General features: G+C 42.0%; 1 protein-coding gene across 1 annotated transcript in view; it reads left to right on the forward strand.

Moving 5' to 3' along the window:
- LOC147659245 (uncharacterized) overlaps window positions 1–21,106 on the forward strand; it is a 130,604-nt gene that overhangs the window by 52,332 nt on the left and 57,166 nt on the right. The window contains exons 20-21 of the mRNA XM_086951858.1: window positions 5,919–14,690; window positions 20,451–20,477. Coding sequence (XP_086807984.1) covers window positions 5,919–14,690; window positions 20,451–20,477 — 8,799 coding nt within the window. The remainder of the gene's footprint in view (window positions 1–5,918; window positions 14,691–20,450; window positions 20,478–21,106) is intronic.

Raw genomic sequence — 21,106 nt, forward strand, 5'->3', positions numbered from 1 at the left:
ACATAATAAACATAAGATTTACTTTAGAAGATAGGCGACAGAGGGGATAGATTGAAGGAAAAGATATAAGTTTACACATTGTTTACAACAAGAGGATTAACTGCATGGTCGGTGTATATTAGGAGCAGGATTGATGTGAGGGGAGGGGAGGTGTGAGGGCCAGAATGGGTAAGGGAGAGGGGGAGAATAAGTTAAATAGGGAGGAGGGGGAGGTGGATAGGTGGGAAGGGGGGAGAGGGAGAAACTCAAGAGGAGAGAGAAGGTTTAAGAGCCCCAATATTTGTTGAGCAGGTACAGTTTGAGGTCTTTTTTGAAGCTGAAGTAAGAGGGGTCGCAGCGTAGATCTATGGGTAGGGTGTGCCATATGTTGGGAGCATTACCAGAGAAGGAAAGAGATTGAGAGGCTTTCTTTTTTTGCAGAGGGGGACGAGGAGGTGCGTGTTGGTGCTTCTCATCAGATGGGAGCAGCCTGCTATTTTGAGTTTACTTGAGAGGAGGACGGGGACTTTAGGTGAAGGGCTTTGCGTTTAATGCAGGCAATTTTGTAGGCAGATCTTGTGAGAAGTTGGCCTGGTATATGATGTCCACTATTCTAGTGTTCACCTTGCACCAGTCCAAAAGACCCTTATTGGTGCTAGGTTGTAAAGTCAACCTTATAGAGAGCTATCCTAGCGGTAGCTGTGGAGAGCAGCCTTCAGGCTAAGACTTAGAGGCGAGTTAAGCTAGTTGTTTTACCAATTATAATCTCTTGAATGATCAAATGAAAGAACACCACACAAGGTATATATCAAATATATATGTATTTATTCTAAACACAACCCCTCTGGACTCTTTCTGAGGTCAGAGGTAAAAGTACAATACAAGGAACTTAAATAGCATACGATAAGTTGGTGTTTAAAAAGTAGTGGGGTTCACCAAAACTAAGCTTTAATACATGCAGACAATTCAATGCTAAATAGGTAGTGGGGTACACCAAAATTAAGTTTTAACACATTCAGGCAAATCGAAGTAAAATTCCTATGATCACCACAGTGAGAGAGCTATAGATTTCCATGACTGCAGAAGATGCTGGGAATTTTTTTCCGGTGGTTCCTCCACAGTATGTAAAACCCTGAAGCTAAATAGATTTATATTACCAACTAGCAGCAAAGAGTATACAATATAAAGTAATATCATTGTAGGGGTTGTTTACAGAAGATGTATAGCATCCATCACTATGATCAATTAAATACACCAATTTGTTATACAATGTCACTACTCAAACACCCAGGGGCAGATTTACAATCCCCTTGCGCCACTTTTGGGTCATTTTTAACATGGGAAAAGGGACGCAAAAGTGGAGCAAGGGGTTTGTAAATCTGCCCCCCAGTCTACCTAAGTTATTCAAAATGTAAAGACATTTTTATTTGAAAAGAAAAACGTAGCTTTAACCATTCTTTGTCATTGATGTTAGTGGACCACAACACTTTAGAAATAGGTATTACACACATAAACCATAAGATCAACTTTGCAGCACATCTATATGAAATTCGTATAAACCTTCACCAAGTGCTCCTACATTATACCCATATTTTGACACCACACACTCCATACCCAAGCAAATGAATGCGGTTGTGATCATAGCTACAATGCAATGAGAAGGACAAGGCAGAGGCTTCTCTCGGTGATAAATCAGCTAAAGTCCAACCACACATTGCAGAACACTTATTGCAGTAGATGCAGCGGAGTATAAAATGCAACAGCAAGGCTCTACCTTAAAGTTAACATCGCTTCTGCAGTCTTCTATTGTCAAAATTAAAATTCATATTTCTGCATATACCTTGAGGTAGTTGCCAAAATATTTTGGAAAGTTGTTATACAGTTCTTGCAGTCTGGAGGTATTTTTGTCAAAGGAAGCTTGAGATAGCATACCATTGAGCCAACTTTCGATGGTGAACATTTTATTGCTTTCCCAGTTCCACTGGATTTTTTTTTTTTAGCTATTGTTAGACCTGTGGACACTCACAGATCTGTGTACAATCACAGATCTGTTTACCTACCTGTTATTTTTTTTTAAATACTGAAAATAAATCTCTATTATAGTTTCAAGTCATTCTATGTGACTGTGTTTATATGTGAGTTTAGTCATTGAAGCTGAATCAGTGCGAACAAAGTACAGACGGTAACTACTTTTGAGGAGAAAACACTCTGTTTTGCAGTTCTATATAGCACAAACTCGACCAAAGGTGTTGGAGTGCTTTACATAAGCACCTGTTACATTACACGTTCATTTTTCAGGCAGCGAGAGATTAAGAGAGTTGCCCAGAATCACAGGATGTTGAGTCCCCATAGAGCTTAAAACTGGTTCACCAGTTCCAAAGTTGGCAGCTCTGGCCGTTAAGCCGCTCCCTCTAGCACCTGTGTTGTGAAGGAAAGCTGAACAAATGAGTAACTCTTTGCTAGTAACTGTGCCTGGGTTCCCTAAATAAAAGGTAGCACACAGGACCTTGTTTGAGATTTAGTGATATCACTAGGAATTAAGGTGTAGTCTGGAGTGTTACAAAATCGTCAAGAACCATGGCCACATTTTCAATTCAGCTCAGGTGCAAGTTAAAAAAGGCAATATACAAGTTGTTCGGTTGTCTTTTTTGCATCTTTTGACATTTTAATAAATATGTTAAAGTTGAACCTAGCCTTAAAAAAAACAGAGTGCAATGCAAACGTTCCTCTGTCCACTATTTTAAAGTCCTCTTGCTCGTGTTTTTTATGGTCTGGCTTGATAGTGCAGTTGTCACCAGACAATTATGTGAGCATCACTAGAGAGAGGCTTTGGCTCTGCCCATATGTTGGGAGCCAGATGTACATGTTTCGAATTTACAGAAGTTACGTGCTTCCACAAGAAAACTGCTTGATATCCATGCAGCTGTAATCCTTGTTTATTTATATGGCTGCATGAGCTGGAAATTTCAGGGGCACACACAAGACATTGCAAAACTATTAAAGTGTCTCAGACAACTAGAAAATATATGGTGGTCTTTCTCTGGCAGTAGCACAGATGGGAGGACGGCGGCCATTAACCTACATGGATTTTTAGGTCTGGTTTGACAGTACAACTGGCTGACCATTTAACCTACACCAATATTATTCTAAAGGTTCTTTGCCTCCACACAAATACATATCCATTGCCATGCCTAATACTCGCAATGCTTCCCGTTAGCATACAACATTCCTTTAAAGCCAGTCCTATTGGCATTGCCAATGCTTGTCTTCTTTGTTGACAGTCGCAGCAGCACACAACTATTTCCCACATTGCACTAAAAGTTTTAGAGACATTCACCAGTGGCCAAGCTTCCATTAGCTCACACTCAAGTAAGATAAAAAGACACACACAATATGAAAGGTTCTAAAATGGTGGGCATAAAGTTTCCAGCAACACTATTAGGGAACTAATCCAACAACCATTGGCAAAGTCAATAGATCCAAAGTAAGGCATGCACAAATGTGTATTTGCTATAATATGCACACCTTGCATGTATTAGTACATTAAAGTCAGAGCTAATGGCTTTCTCAACGTTGTTTAAGGATTATTTACATTGTTACTATATCATTATTGCCACATGCCAAAGTCCATTCAACCTCATGTTTCTAGCTTTGTTTACAAAACAGTTGTAAGAATGAAGATTTGAATACAAAAAAAAATGTTATGATAGTTTAAATTGTTACTGGCTAACTTATTAGGATTTTGGAAATCTGCTCTAAGCCTGTATGCTTTCTGTATTTACCCAAATGTGACTGGCAGAATACGTTGTAAATAGTTTCTGATCTGTGGGGGAGGGTGTTTAGGGGTGGCCGAATTTGATTTCCCTTTCCCTTTCTATATACTCTGTAGCGTTAATTGACTTTCTGGTTTCGAACTGGAGGGAGGACTGCATAAATGGAATGCTATAGGCATTATGACATACAGAAGGGAATGTATGATAAATTGGTGTACTTATTAAACGTAGAATAGTCCCTATGCATTACAATGCAAGGATTCCATAGGAGGCTAAATAATACAAAAACAGCATTTAGCACGTGATGAGAGGGCAATACCCCTCTCAGCCAGACCTAAATAGAACTGAGGGATGTGCTCTTACACGCCGGGCGCTGTGCTACTAAACAGAGGCAATGCTAAGTAGTCGCCACATGCACTCCGGCCACTGCTTTTAACTAAACTACTCGTTATACCAAATCATAGCATTGCACTGATAACATCACATCACCATTATAATCACAGACAACAACAAAAATCAATGTATGCAATTTATGTGTCAAAAATCAGACATAAGGAAAACCTCTAACATGTAAACGAATAACTTTCTCGCATGCTGCGCCTAGGCACGCCAGGGCAACCTATCATCACAGTTGACATAGCCAAAATAAAGCTAACTTACACCCTGCACATCCTCAATTTCAAACTACATGTTAGAAAAAAAGTTCTTCGACGAGCCATCAGGCACTTGTAATATCCACGCAGTAACCTTTGGAAATAACTCACTATTTCTTATCTCCTTTTCTCTATCTTGTGTGTTGGCGATCAGATTCCTTCGTATTCTGCATCACAGGACAGTGACCAGGGTCAAGTTCAACCTTACCCCACAGAGGCTCAATCAAAATCTTGTGGCCTGTGTTTGAGTCACCAACTCAAGTGCCACTGCAGGGTTTTGAATGTTTCCAAGTGGAGAAGCTATCGAACGTCTCACACTACAAAGTATGGAGATCTAAAAATGGGAAAAAGTTGTGGCTTAGGGGGACCCAGGTGTGTATTTCCAGACAAAGCATTTGATTCGCCCTGGGCTGCTCACCAACATCCTTTATTCACTGCAAAGCCCTGGGAGTTCCTTGGCACTGGTCACTCCTCCCAACAAATGGGGGGCAGCAAAGGTTGCTGGCTGGGATGCAGAACTACATGGATGATCGTCTCTGGCTTCCATTGTAAAATGTGTAATTCTTCGAACTTATTTCATAACGATTTGTTCTTCACATTACATTACTCAAAAACTCAGACAGGATATTCAGAGGATTTAAATACCAATCACACCCGTTCAGAGATCTTCTTGCCAGCCTCTCAGCGGCCTATGCACCTGCACTGAAAAGATCGACGTCACCTATAAAATACCAGACGCTCAAGAACCTCCGCAAGCCACTGCCGATCTGGACCATCAGAGAAGACAAACAACATCAACCGCTAAAGCCGTTAAGATCCCTTAACTCGTGTAAGAAGGCCATCGTGAAGTGGAATTTAAAAAATGCGACCTTAACTGAAAGATGCCAGCCAGTAAACAACATTGACAGGTTGAAGCACAGGTAGCAGACCTACACACAGACATGAAAGCAAAACGTGGTCGACATTTATTACCTGCAGGACGGCTGGTGCAATGATGCTACAATATGTGCTGCTACCCAAGAAAAAACGAAGTCTTTTGGACAAGATGACTGCTACATATGCCACACTGTTAGCCACTGCCTACATCCTTTTTGGAAATCTCATCTTGAAGGGGTAAGAAAGTCTAAATAAATACATTTACAAAGAAAGTGAGCAAAGTCGCATGGGGGAACTTTTGAGGTAACTGATAACTCTACCTTTTCTTTGTGTGGGGTGAACACTAGATAATGCTTCTGTCATTACAACATTTTATGTTGTGAATGGTATTGGGCTTAGGACAAAATATGCAATACCTAAAGGAAGAAGGGCATTTCAAATTGGGCAAAGATAAAAGTTTCGATTCTCAAATATTCCTGACTATGACATCGCCTCCATGGTTGGAAGACACATATTGCTCACTCAGACAGTGCATAGGTAGTGCCAAACTGACCATTTTAATTTTTTTTATATATTCTGAGTTTTGAGAATCATACTGATTATATTATGCCTATCATTTATATTTTATTTCTCATAGCAACAAATACGCCATCGAGCACAACCAAAAAAGCAACTATGATGACAGAGACACATACCGTTAAACAAACTACTCCAACAGTGTCAACAGTAACAACAGTGGAGAAAACAACTTCGGGAGCACCTAGCATGCCTCCTTCACCATCACAAACATCAACAATAACATTCACAACCATAAAAGAGACACCAACTGTGGTCATGACGACTGAGACCCCTCCAACTACCACATGGACACCATCTACAACTCTCAACCAGACCCTATTCACCAGTTCCATAACATCAAACCCCCCAAAATCAACCCCAGCATCACCTACCATCCTGATACCAACTACAGTGTCAATGTCATCCACAACAGAAACGTCACAAACACCCAGCACAACTGAACACATAACTAAACCGTTAACAACCATAACAGAAACCACCACCTCTACCTCACAAACCCAGACTCCAACAATTAAAACAACAACATCCACAACGATTTCACTACCAAACACTACAGAAACAATTCACACAGTAACCACTACTGAAACCCCAACTACAACAGTCATAACTAAGATTCCTAGCACTGTATCAACTCAGACTATAACTACTACTTCAATAAGTAGCCGAACACCAACCACAACCTCAATTCCAACATCTCATACATCAACCACCACTCATACACCAACAACAACCATCATAACTGAAAGACCAACCACTACATCAACGCAGACATCAAAAACGAAAACAACATTCACAACCACTTCATCACCAACTACCACACAAACAACTCCTACCGTAACCACTATTGAGAGCCCAACTACAACAGTCACCACTAAGACTCCTATCACCACACCAACTAAGACTACAACTACTGCAAAAACAACTAGCCAAACACCAACACCAACCCCAATCCCAACATCTCATACATCGCTCAGTACTCACACACCAACCACAACCATTACAACTGAAACCCTAACCACTACATCATCAACACATACACCAACAACTGAAACAACATCCACCACCACTTCAAAACCAACTACCACACAAACAACTCATACTGTAACCAATAGTGAGACTCCAACCACAACAGTCACCACTAAGACTCCGACTACAACATCAACTCAGACCACAATATCAACAAGCCAAACACCAACCACAACCCCAATTCCAACATCTCATACATCACCTACTACCCACACACCAACTACAACCATCGCAACTGAAACACCAGCCACTACTTTATCAACTCATACACCTACAAAAACAACATCCACAACCACTCAAACACCAACTACCACACAAACAACTCATACTGTAACCACTACTGAGACTCTAGCTACAACAGTCACCACTGAGACACCAACCACATTGACTCAGACTACAACTACTATGTCAACAACTAGCCAAACACCAACCACAACCCCAATTCAACCATCTCGTACATCACCCACTACCCACACACCAACCACAACCATCACAACTGAAACTCCAACCACTAAATCATTAACACAGACACCAACAACTAAAGCAACATCCACCACCACTTCAACACCAACGACCACACAAACAACTCAAACCGTAACAACTGTTGAGACTCCAACTACAACAGTCCCCACTGAAACACCAACCACTACAACTACCACATCACCAACTAGCCAAACACCAACCACATCCCCAGTTCCAACAACTCATAGATCATCCACTACTCACACACCAACCACAACCATCACAACTGAAACCCCAATCACTACCTCATCAACACAGACATCAACAGCTAAAACAACATCCACAACCACTCCAACACCAACTACCACACAAACAACTCATACTGTAACCACCACTGAGACTCCAGCTACAACAGTCACCACTAAGACGCCAACAACATTAACTCATACTACAACTACTATATCAACAACTAGCCAAACACCAACCACAACCCTAATTCCAACATCTCGTACATCACCCACTACTCAAACACCAACCACAACCATTACAACTGAAACCCCAACCACTACTTCATCAACTCAGAAACCAACAAAAACCACTCCAACACCACCTACCACACAAACAACCCATACGGTAATGACTACTGAGACTCCAACTACAACAGTCACCACTGAGATACCAACCACATCAACTCAGACTACAACTACTATATCAACAACTAGCCAAAAAACATCCACAATCCCCATTCAAACATCTTATACATCACCCACTACTCTCACACCAACCACATCCATTACAACTGAAACCCTAACCACTACATCATCAACACATACGCCAACAACTGAAACAACATCCACCACCACTTCAAAACCAACTACTACACAAACAACTCATACTCTAACCAATAGTGAGACTCCAACTACAACAGTCACCACTAAGACTCCGACTACAACATCAACTCAGACTACAATATCAACAAGCCAAACACCAACCACAACCCCAATTCCAACATCTCATACATCACCCACTACCCACACACCAACTACAACCATCACAACTGAAACACCAGCCACTACTTTATCAACTCATACACCTACAAAAACAACATCCACAACCACTCCAACACCAACTACCACACAAACCACTCATACTGTAACCACTACTGAGACTCCAGCTACAACAGTCACCACTGAGACACCAACCACATTGACTCAGACTACAACTACTATGTCAACAACTAGCCAAACACCAACCACAACCCCAATTCAACCATCTCGTACATCACCCACTACCCACACACCAACCACAACCATCACAACTGAAACTCCAACCTCTAAATCATTAACACAGACCCCAACAACTAAAGCAACATCCACCACCACTTCAACACCAACGACCACACAAACAACTCAAACTGTAACAACTGCTGAGACTCCAACTACAACAGTCCCCACTGAAACACCAACCACTACAACTACCACATCACCAACTAGCCAAACACCAACCACATCCCCAGTTCCAACAACTCATACATCATCCACTACTCACACACCAACCACAACCATCACAACTGAAACCCCAATCACTACCTCATCAACACAGACATCAACAACTAAAACAACATCCACAACCACTCCAACACCAACTACCACACAAACAACTCATACTGTAACCACCACTGAGACTCCAGCTACAACAGTCACCACTGAGACGCCAACAACATTAACTCATACTACAACTACTATATCAACAACTAGCCAAACACCAACCACAACCCTAATTCCAACATCTCGTACATCACCCACTACTCACACACCAACCACAACCATTACAACTGAAACCCCAACCACTACTTCATCAACTCAGAAACCAACAAAAACCACTCCAACACCACCTACCACACAAACAACTCATACGGTAATGACTACTGAGACTCCAACTACAACAGTCACCACTGAGATACCAACCACATCAACTCAGACTACAACTACTATATCAACAACTAGCCAAAAAACAACCACAATCCCCATTCAAACATCTCATACATCACCCACTACTCACACACCAACTTCATCCATTACAACTGAAACCCTAACCACTACATCATCAACACATACACCAACAACTGAAACAACATCCACCACCACTTCAAAACCAACTACTACACAAACAACTCATACTGTAACCAATAGTGAGACTCCAACTACAACAGTCACCACTAAGACTCCGACTACAACATCAACTCAGACTACAATATCAACAAGCCAAACACCAACCACAACCCCAATTCCAACATCTCATACATCACCTACTACCCACACACCAACTACAACCATCACAACTGAAACACCAGCCACTACTTTATCAACTCATACACCTACAAAAACAACATCCACAACCACTCCAACACCAACTACCACACAAACAACTCATACTTTAACCACTACTGAGACTCCAGCTACAACAGTCACCACTGAGACACCAACCGCATTGACTCAGACTACAACTACTATGTCAACAACTAGCCAAACACCAACCACAACCCCAATTCAACCATCTCGTACATCACCCACTACCCACACACCTACCACAACCATCACAACTGAAACTCCAACCACTAAATCATTAACACAGACCCCAACAACTAAAGCAACATCCACCACCACTTCAACACCAACGACCACACAAACAACTCAAACCGTAACAACTACTGAGACTCCAACTATAACAGTCCCCACTGAAACACCAACCACTACAACTACCACATCACCAACTAGCCAAACACCAACCACATCCCCAGTTCCAACAACTCATACATCATCCACTACTCACACACCAACCACAACCATCACAACTGAAACCCCAATCACTACCTCATCAACACAGACATCAACAACTAAAACAACATCCACAACCACTCCAACACCAACTACCACACAAACAACTCATACTGTAACCACCACTGAGACTCCAGCTACAACAGTCACCACTGAGACGCCAACAACATTAACTCATACCACAACTACTATATCAACAACTAGTCAAACACCAACCACAACCCTAATTCCAACATCTCGTACATCACCCACTACTCACACACCAACCACAACCATTACAACTGAAACCCCAACCACTACTTCATCAACTCAGAAACCAACAAAAATCACTCCAACACCACCTACCACACAAACAACTCATACGGTAATGACTACTGAGACTCCAACTACAACAGTCACCACTGAGATACCAACCACATCAACTCAGACTACAACTACTATATCAACAACTAGCCAAAAAACAACCACAATCCCCATTCAAACATCTCATACATCACCCACTACTCACACACCAACCACATCCATTACAACTGAAACCCTAACCACTACATCATCAACACATACACCAACAACTGAAACAACATCCACCACCACTTCAAAACCAACTACTACACAAACAACTCATACTGTAACCAATAGTGAGACTCCAACTACAACAGTCACCACTAAGACTCCGACTACAACATCAACTCAGACTACAATATCAACAAGCCAAACACCAACCACAACCCCAATTCCAACATCTCATACATCACCTACTACCCACACACCAACTACAACCATCACAACTGAAACACCAGCCACTACTTTATCAACTCATACACCTACAAAAACAACATCCACAACCACTCCAACACCAACTACCACACAAACAACTCATACTGTAACCACTACTGAGACTCCAGCTACAACAGTCACCACTGAAACACCAACCGCATTGACTCAGACTACAACTACTATGTCAACAACTAGCCAAACACCAACCACAACCCCAATTCAACCATCTCGTACATCACCCACTACCCACACACCTACCACAACCATCACAACTGAAACTCCAACCACTAAATCATTAACAAAGACCCCAACAACTAAAGCAACATCCACCACCACTTCAACACCAACGACCACACAAACAACTCAAACCGTAACAACTACTGAGACTCCAACTATAACAGTCCCCACTGAAACACCAACCACTACAACTACCACATCACCAACTAGCCAAACACCAACCACATCCCCAGTTCCAACAACTCATACATCATCCACTACTCACACACCAACCACAACCATCACAACTGAAACCCCAATCACTACCTCATCAACACAGACATCAACAACTAAAACAACATCCACAACCACTCCAACACCAACTACCACAGAAACAACTCATACTGTAACCACTACTGAGACTCCAGCTACAACAGTCACCACTGAGACGCCAACAACATTAACTCATACTACAACTACTATATCAACAACTAGCCAAACACCAACCACAACCCTAATTCCAACATCTCGTACATCACCCACTACTCACACACCAACCACAACGATTACAACTGAAACCCCAACCACTGCTTCATCAACTCAGAAACCAACAAAAACCACTCCAACACCACCTACCACACAAACAACTCATACGGTAATGACTACTGAGACTCCAACTACAACAGTCACCACTGAGATACCAACCACATCAACTCAGACTACAACTACTATATCAACAACTAGCCAAAAAACAACCACAATCCCCATTCAAACATCTCATACATCACCCACTACTCACACACCAACCACAACCATTACAACTGAAACCCTAACCACTACATCATCAACACATACACCAACAACTGAAACAACATCCACCACCACTTCAAAACCAACTACTACACAAACAACTCATACTGTAACCAATAGTGAGACTCCAACTACAACAGTCACCACTAAGACTCCGACTACAACATCAACTCAGACTACAATATCAACAAGCCAAACACCAACCACAATTCCAACATCTCGTACATCACCTACTACCCACACACCAACTACAACCATCACAACTGAAACACCAGCCACTACTTTATCAACTCATACACCTACAAAAACAACATCCACAACCACTCCAACACCAACTACCACACAAACAACTCATACTGTAACCACTACTGAGACTCCAGCTACAACAGTCACCACTGAGACACCAACCGCATTGACTCAGACTACAACTACTATGTCAACAACTAGCCAAACACCAACCACAACCCCAATTCAACCATCTCGTACATCACCCACTACCCACACACCTACCACAACCATCACAACTGAAACTCCAACCACTAAATCATTAACACAGACCCCAACAACTAAAGCAACATCCACCACCACTTCAACACCAACGACCACACAAACAACTCAAACCGTAACAACTACTGAGACTCCAACTATAACAGTCCCCACTGAAACACCAACCACTACAACTACCACATCACCAACTAGCCAAACACCAACCACATCCCCAGTTCCAACAACTCATACATCATCCACTACTCACACACCAACCACAACCATCACAACTGAAACCCCAATCACTACCTCATCAACACAGACATCAACAACTAAAACAACATCCACAACCACTCCAACACCAACTACCACAGAAACAACTCATACTGTAACCACTACTGAGACTCCAGCTACAACAGTCACCACTGAGACGCCAACAACATTAACTCATACTACAACTACTATATCAACAACTAGCCAAACACAAACCACAACCCTAATTCCAACATCTCGTACATCACCCACTACTCACACACCAACCACAACGATTACAACTGAAACCCCAACCACTGCTTCATCAACTCAGAAACCAACAAAAACCACTCCAACACCACCTACCACACAAACAACTCATACGGTAATGACTACTGAGACTCCAACTACAACAGTCACCACTGAGATACCAACCACATCAACTCAGACTACAACTACTATATCAACAACTAGCCAAAAAACAACCACAATCCCCATACAAACATCTCATACATCACCCACTACTCACACACCAACCACAACCATTACAACTGAAACCCTAACCACTACATCATCAACACATACACCAACAACTGAAACAACATCCACCACCACTTCAAAACCAACTACTACACAAACAACTCATACTGTAACCAATAGTGAGACTCCAACTACAACAGTCACCACTAAGACTCCGACTACAACATCAACTCAGACTACAATATCAACAAGCCAAACACCAACCACAACCCCAATTCCAACATCTCGTACATCACCTACTACCCACACACCAACTACAACCATCACAACTGAAACACCAGCCACTACTTTATCAACTCATACACCTACAAAAACAACATCCACAACCACTCCAACACCAACTACTAAGCAAACAACTCATACTGTAACCACTACTGAGACTCCAGCTACAACAGTCACCACTGAGACACCAACCGCATTGACTCAGACTACAACTACTATGTCAACAACTAGCCAAACACCAACCACAACCCCAATTCAACATTCTCGTACATCACCCACTACCCACACACCAACCACAACCATCACAACTGAAACTCCCACCACTAAATCATCAACACAGACCCCAACAACTAAAGCAACATCCACCACCACTTCAACATCAACTACCACACAAACAACTCATACTGGAACCACTAGTGAGACTCCAACTTCAACAGTCACAACTAAGACTCCTACTACTATGTCAATTCACACAACAACTACTACATCAGCAACTAACCAAACTCCAACCCCATCCCCAATTCAAACAACAACTCATTCATCACCCACTACATACACACCAAGCACAACCATCACAAATGAAACATCAACCACTATTTCACCAACCCGTACACCAATAACAACAACAACATCCACAACCACTTCTACACCAACGACCACACAAACAACTCATACCGTAACCACTACTGAGACTCCAACTACAACAGTCCCCACTGAAACACCAACCACTACAACTACCACATCGACAATTAGCCAAACACCAACCACAACCCCAGTTCCAACATCTCATACATCATCTACTTCTCACACACTAACCACAACCATCACAACTGAAACCCCAATCACTACTTCATCAAACCATACACCAACAACAAAAACAACATCCATAACCACTTCTACACCAACTACCACACAAACACATACTGTAACCACTCATGAGATCCCAACTACAACAGTCACCACTGAGATGCCAACAACTAAATTAATTCTGACTACAACTTCATCAAGAACCAGCCAGACACTTACATCACCCTCTACTCGCACTCCAACAACGACATCATCCACCCATACGTCAACTACTAAGTCAATAACACAACCCCCAAGTTCTTCCACACAAACAACCCATACCTTAAGCACTACTGAAATCTCAACTACAAGTCCAAGAACTGCAGTATCAACAGGGACATCACCAACATCTTCACGTAAGTTTGATTGTAGGTGTTTTGTTAAGCAGGCATCTTCTTCCATTCAACTACGCCTGGGGCTTAGAGTCTGGAAATTGGCTGATCCAATAAGATTATGTGTGCACAATAAAGATTCTTTTTTTAGGTGTATTCATGCTGTATTTTCATAATCTGAAATCAGAGAGTTTGCATTTATTGGGCTAAGTATTTACCAATACGTTAGCTTAGTTATGTACCAACAGGCAAGTTATGTTCTTTTTCTGACTTAACTAATATGGCCAACTGAATGGTATGTTAATATCAACGTTTCCCTACAATGTTGACACCAACAGAGTAAACTGTTTGCTTTGTATTTGAATAACACAACAATGGATTTCAGGTTCACAACTGGTTTTCCTTATTAATCTCCCAAAAATTACTTTATTTTAATCCACATGGAGAAAGCAATGACACAATAAAACCTGCACTATACCTTAGCACTTCTTCCAAGTTGTTGCTGGCCAGTCATTTGATGAACTTATTGAAGGATTTTAATATTTTAGTCTTGGTGTTCCTCCCTTCCTTCCCCTTTTCCCCATTTGACTGTTTTTTCTTTAGTCCCCCATTGCTCTTCCACCTCTTCTCAATTTTCCTCAGCCACTTCTATCTGTTCACAGCATAAACCACTGTCTCCTACTCTCCCCTTTATCTTGACAGCTTGTATATCATGATTCTTCTTCCTCTTTTTCCATTTCTGGTGGTCAGCATTGCTGCCCTGATCAGTCTTACTCCGTACTTCTGTTTATTCTCTGTGCAGGTTTGCTACTGTATCCTTCTGTTATATCTACAATGTGTTTCTGTACTTGCGACCTTCCCACTTCCAGAAAGCAGAGCAAACTTGGAAGAAGTCTGTCCAGCCTACGAACTTAACCCACTATCACATTTTTAATTCTGATGATCATTTCTGTTCCTTCTATTTAATCACATATCTTTTCTCTTCGCTCATCTTGTCCGCATCATTTCATCCTCACCTACCTTTCTCTACCTTAACTTGTAATTACTCTTCCGTTTCCACCATCTTCATCTTACAACCTTTAACATTTAAACCCCATTTCTCAGCCATGAAATCCTGTGTTGGCCATCACTCCTGTTTTCGTTCTTCTTCAGTTCCTCTTGTGCTTCTTTACCCCAATTTCTTCATCTGAATTCTTGGTATGAAGTTTAATTTCAGTTTTGCTGTTGGCCTCTCTCTTTTCCCTCACATCCTCTTCTCCCTTCTTGTATTCCTCCCTTCAATGGTGTTTCTATTTAAGTACTCTTAATTGATTAATGTATTTCCTAAAACAGAACATATTTCCTGTCTGTCACTACAACCCCATATAATCTTAAGCTCCTATATCTTAATGTGTCATTTCTTGATCTATTTTGAGAATGGTTGTTCCTTCCTATTTTACCGCTTTCTTGATGACTTGCTCTCTTTATTATTAAGTATTTGCCACCAACCTCTACGAAAACTGTTCTCTTTCATGTGTACAATTCCATTTCTTAGCCAAATTACTACTAATGTGATTCTTTATTAATTTCAGAAATCTTTGTGCTGCCGTTGATTTTATTCACAGTAGAGCACTCCTCTTTTGACACTAAGGGCCCAATGTAGGTCGGTCGGTAACGGACGAAAATCTGTATTTTCGGCCGTTACCAACCGGTATTCAAGAATTGGCATGTAGGGGCACAATTTTACAGAATCAGTAAATTTACTGATTCGGTAAATTTACCGATTCTGTAAAATACCGAATCGGTATTTTTACCGATTTGGTAAATCTCAGATGTAAGTGGGACTCTTCTGAGTCCCAAAGGCCCTACAAAATCGGTATTTTACCACACAATCCTATTGTGTGGTAAAATACTGAATTCAGGTGTGCATGCACATGTGTGCATGCACACCTAGCCATGTGACAGACACACATGCCCTTAGGGCATGTCTGTGTGCCACATGGCGCACATGCCTATTTGTGGGGTGCCAGAGGGTGTCAAAGTGACACCCCCTGCACCCTTGCAAAATTTGGTATTTACCGATTCTGTAAATACAGAATCGGTATTTCCCATTGATTCCTATGGGCCTCAAAGCCCATAGGAATCAATGGGAAATACCGATTCTGTATTTACAGAATCGGTAAATACCGATTGTTACAGATACGGTATTTCCACATCTGGAAATACCTACATATCCACCCTTTAGATTTACCGATTTTTAATTACCGAATCGGTAAAATTTGGTAATTAAAAATCGATAAATCTAATTTACCTACATCTGGCCTTAGTCTAAGCCTTATTACAATATTTGGTGGACTTGCATCCTCCCAACACTATATCAGTATGGGAACTGCCCGACCATTGGTCGGCGGTTCTGCATATCTATTTACAATGCGACGGCACATGATGATGTTGCAAGCTCCCATTTCCCTATGGGAGCTTGTGCTTCGGCCGTAAACCGGATGTAGCACAGGCTCCCATAGATAAATTGAGTTTGTGTGAATCCCTGCACCGTGTGGCCGGTACCATAACGATTCACACGGGAGCACCATAGGTGACCCCTCAGCCGCCTAGCCGGAGGACCTGCTAAGGGGCCCCCAATGTCGTTCTCTGACGGGCTTTGCATGTCGGAAAGCCCGACATGGAAAGCCTGTCATAGACCGACATCGTAATCCCAACGAGCGAAATTCTGTCCATTCAGATTACGTGCCGGTCTCCGACTAGCCGACGGACTCCTTGAGCCCGTCGGAATCCAGCTGAAGTGACCGGGCGGTTTCACCGAAGCCTCGATGAAGCTCGGAAAGCCTCCAACTTGCAAGCCTCATTGTAATCGGACCCTATATCTACATCTGGCATCTCAATGTATGTATGTTCGCAGGGACAGTCGTACCTTTCCAAATATATTTTTTTCTCTGTCAACATTTAATATATGTTTACTCTACCCTAAGTTGGTGTTACACAAACCTCACTTTTGGTCCCTTTGTATCACTTTCTAAAGGTCATCTCTTGGTCCCATATCTTCTTTTAGCTTTCACATCATTTCTTTTCCAAAATGACCCAGACTTCCTCCCTCTTCCATCTAGCCCATACTCGTCTATTCTGTCTTGCGTGTCTGTACATATCTCTCCTATGATCTCAGATGCGCTCATATTATATATCAATTAACACCTTTAAGACTGGGAGTGATTTATTTTAATCCTCTGTCCTGTATTAAGAATGAACTTTTCAGTTTCTTTCTAATCACTGTCTGTTTAATTTTCCTCTGATCACAGCTGTCACATTATTATTTGCAGCTCCTGTTTCCACCCATACCTTATTTCTTTTTCATGACTCATTTACCTAAAGTCATTTTAATTGCTTCAACATCAGTGTACTGTTCACCCCAATCTCACGCAGTTGAGCACACAAGCTCCGCGCCAGGGTACCCAACCCCCATGGTCATTATATCTATGTCTACTAAACTATATGAAAATCACCACATGACAATAGTACAAACAGTCTCAATTTCTCTTATTAGAAAACAATTGGTTATATGTGTATTGAACTAAATAAATATTTTTTTATAAAACAGGGCAGTTTAGAAAATTAATGCTATATTAGCCTCCGACCCTATGGCAATAGTTCCTGGTCTATGACCTTGATTGTGGAAGATCGTAAGGGGCTTATTTATAAGCCCTTTACGCCGCAGGTGTGTCACTTTTTGTGACGCTCCGGTGGTGCAGGACCTTGCTCCGTATTTACCAGGCAGCACTCTTTTTGCTTAATGCTGGCTTGTAAATATTGTTCCTTTTAACGCAGTTTTCTACATTAAAGAGGCGTGCAATGGGTGTTGTTGGGGGTGTGCCCAGCAACATCTATGGCTTTTTGACACTGCCCCAGATTTACGAGAAATCGTAACCCTGGGGCTGTGCCAAAAACATATGCCTTCACAGGGGGGCATAAGGCAGGCACGATAAGTAGAAATATCTATATTTCTCCTTGTTTTTCCTTTTGTGTGTTGCATTCTGAGGTGTGGAGCTCAGGGCTCATGGTTTGATCGACGGCGGCAGCTCAGCTCAGCACCATGTGACTCTGGGCAATAGCTCACTTACTCTCTCCGACGGCCCCCAGCGCCCTGAGACCCTTAGGAATGAGTAGTTCACTCTTTACAAATACCGGATGTATTATTTACAGCACATTCAGGAAGGGGAAAAAGCCTCTTTTGATTGTTTTTGTGTAGGCAGGTTCCCTTCCTACAAAAAATAATGATCCCCGCAATGCAGACACCCTTGCACCATGATGCAAAGGTGCCTGCATTGGCGCACGGCAGCCCATTGTGTGCCAGCGCAGGGGAAAAGGACAGGAATGCACTGTTTACGATGGACACTAACTAAACTAATAAATGAGGCCCTAAATGTGCAAACACAATGACTCTCACCACGTGTGAGCAGGTAATTGGCGCAATATTTATCGCACATCATAAAATTAGACTTCATTGGGCCAAAATTTATTGGTTGCGATAAATACCACCCAATTACAAGTTTTTCTCCTTAAAATGGGGGCTAACTTGAAGACTTGGATGCCTACGGAACTACAATGCTCGTGGCCCAGTATTGAACAGTCATTACTGACCTGTTAATTATAATCAGCTTTGACCTGCTGTAATGTATCTGGGGATGCAAATTGTATTCCAATACTTGTGATTACTGATACCAAACATATCAGCATTTAACAGCCAACTCGTATTTCGGACTATATATTTTGCACAACTTACATATGTGAAGTGCTGAACCATGGTCTTGGTAGCAAGGCACTCATTCGGTGTTCAAATCTGATGATCATTCACCAACATAGTTTTTTTAATTATCATTATTATTATGATTATTATTATTTGCAAGACATTGTAACATTGCTGTTGCTTCGGAGTGTGGCCGTGAAGCATATTGCGTGACATCATGTAGTTCAATTGGGAGGGTGGTGGTGGGGGGGGGGGGGGGGGGGGGGTTAAAATACCTCCTTTGCAATTGTCCTACGAGGACCTCTGGATGGAGAGTGCCCTCATGTTTCTTGGGGCAACCTTCAGAGTTGTGGGTTCTGGGTTACCAGCGCCCTCCATGTCAGGAGGATACCACTCATCCAACCGCTTTGCTTTTTCTAAGAGCATAACATAAGATGTGTATGTGCCCGAGTTGTGGGAACTAGAGCCAACCTGTAGTACACTGGCAGAATCAAGTGGTTTGTTAGAAAAAAAGATTAGGAATGAAAAGTGCTGTCAGGCTAGTCAACAATAAGCCATATGGCAATCCTACGAGTGTTTCATGGAATGGGATGGAGGGTTCCTACTAAACTATGAACAACAGCCCAAACTTTACACTTGAAATAACAACACACTAAAATAAGGAACGCAAAGGTGCATTTTGTGTTCGACATACTGTGTGCGCCATAACTGAGATGTTGCCACCCCAAGGAAACTCTAGGTTCTAGAGAGAAAAAACATGCTGCAGGTTAAAGGTTTGAGTGCAGATGTAGTAAGGATGTGAAAAGGTTCAAAATGATTTTCCTCTGCAGCAAAAGAGTGGTACATTTAAAGCAACTTTTTCCCATTTTATAGATGAACAGAACTGGGCAAAATCTCGTGGCACTGCATCACATTGGTGTTGTATTCAGCAAATTCAGTCGTAGATATTGGCACCTACTGTGCAATCTGTCCTCACTGTCAGGTGACCAACTCTTCAGTGCCAAAAAGAGTTTTAAGTAATTAAGCATTTTTTTCTGATTGTGTTTCAGGTACACCATCTACGTCAACAAAACCAGGTGAGGGGTGACTTGCAGTACTCTTGTCTCTGACTCATGTTTTGTCATTTCAAGTAATTTTGTGAGTGGCAAATTGCAAAGGAGGGGTGAACAATATGGAGAGGGGTTGAGGTGGTGAGGTTGGAGCAGCCTCACACGTCAGTTTTCTAAGACCAGGAGAAATTGAATGGCATACAACCTTACACGAAGGGCACTCCAGTGGAAACTTTCTCCCATTCTTTGAATGATGAAGCACTTTGGGGGGAAATAGAAAAACTGATTGCTAACTCATTACAGCCTATACTGAACAGACTAAGCAAAATAGAAGAGAGGCTTGGAGGCATGCTAACAACCAGTGAGATTGTGGGTTTTAAAGGGCAGGGCTAAGTTGGCTCGGAGCAAGGGGAGTGGGGGAGACCCAAATAAGGAGAACATAGAGCAAGAAGATCCCGATGTACACTTAGATTACCAATTTGAAGGTAAGGCCCACCCTTAAGACACTTTCCAACATCCGAAAAAGGAGAAACATAAACATCCCCACCTACCAGATGCGCAACTGCCCCGCTCTAGTCTATCAAATCGAGATACCATACACGCGAGGGTCTTGGAAAGCCAACCCATAGTCGATCAGCCAGGTTTACTTCCACATG

The sequence above is a fragment of the Lissotriton vulgaris genome, unplaced genomic scaffold (genome assembly GCF_964263255.1).
Source record: "Lissotriton vulgaris unplaced genomic scaffold, aLisVul1.2 SCAFFOLD_1329, whole genome shotgun sequence".
Classification (NCBI taxonomy): domain Eukaryota; kingdom Metazoa; phylum Chordata; class Amphibia; order Caudata; family Salamandridae; genus Lissotriton; species Lissotriton vulgaris.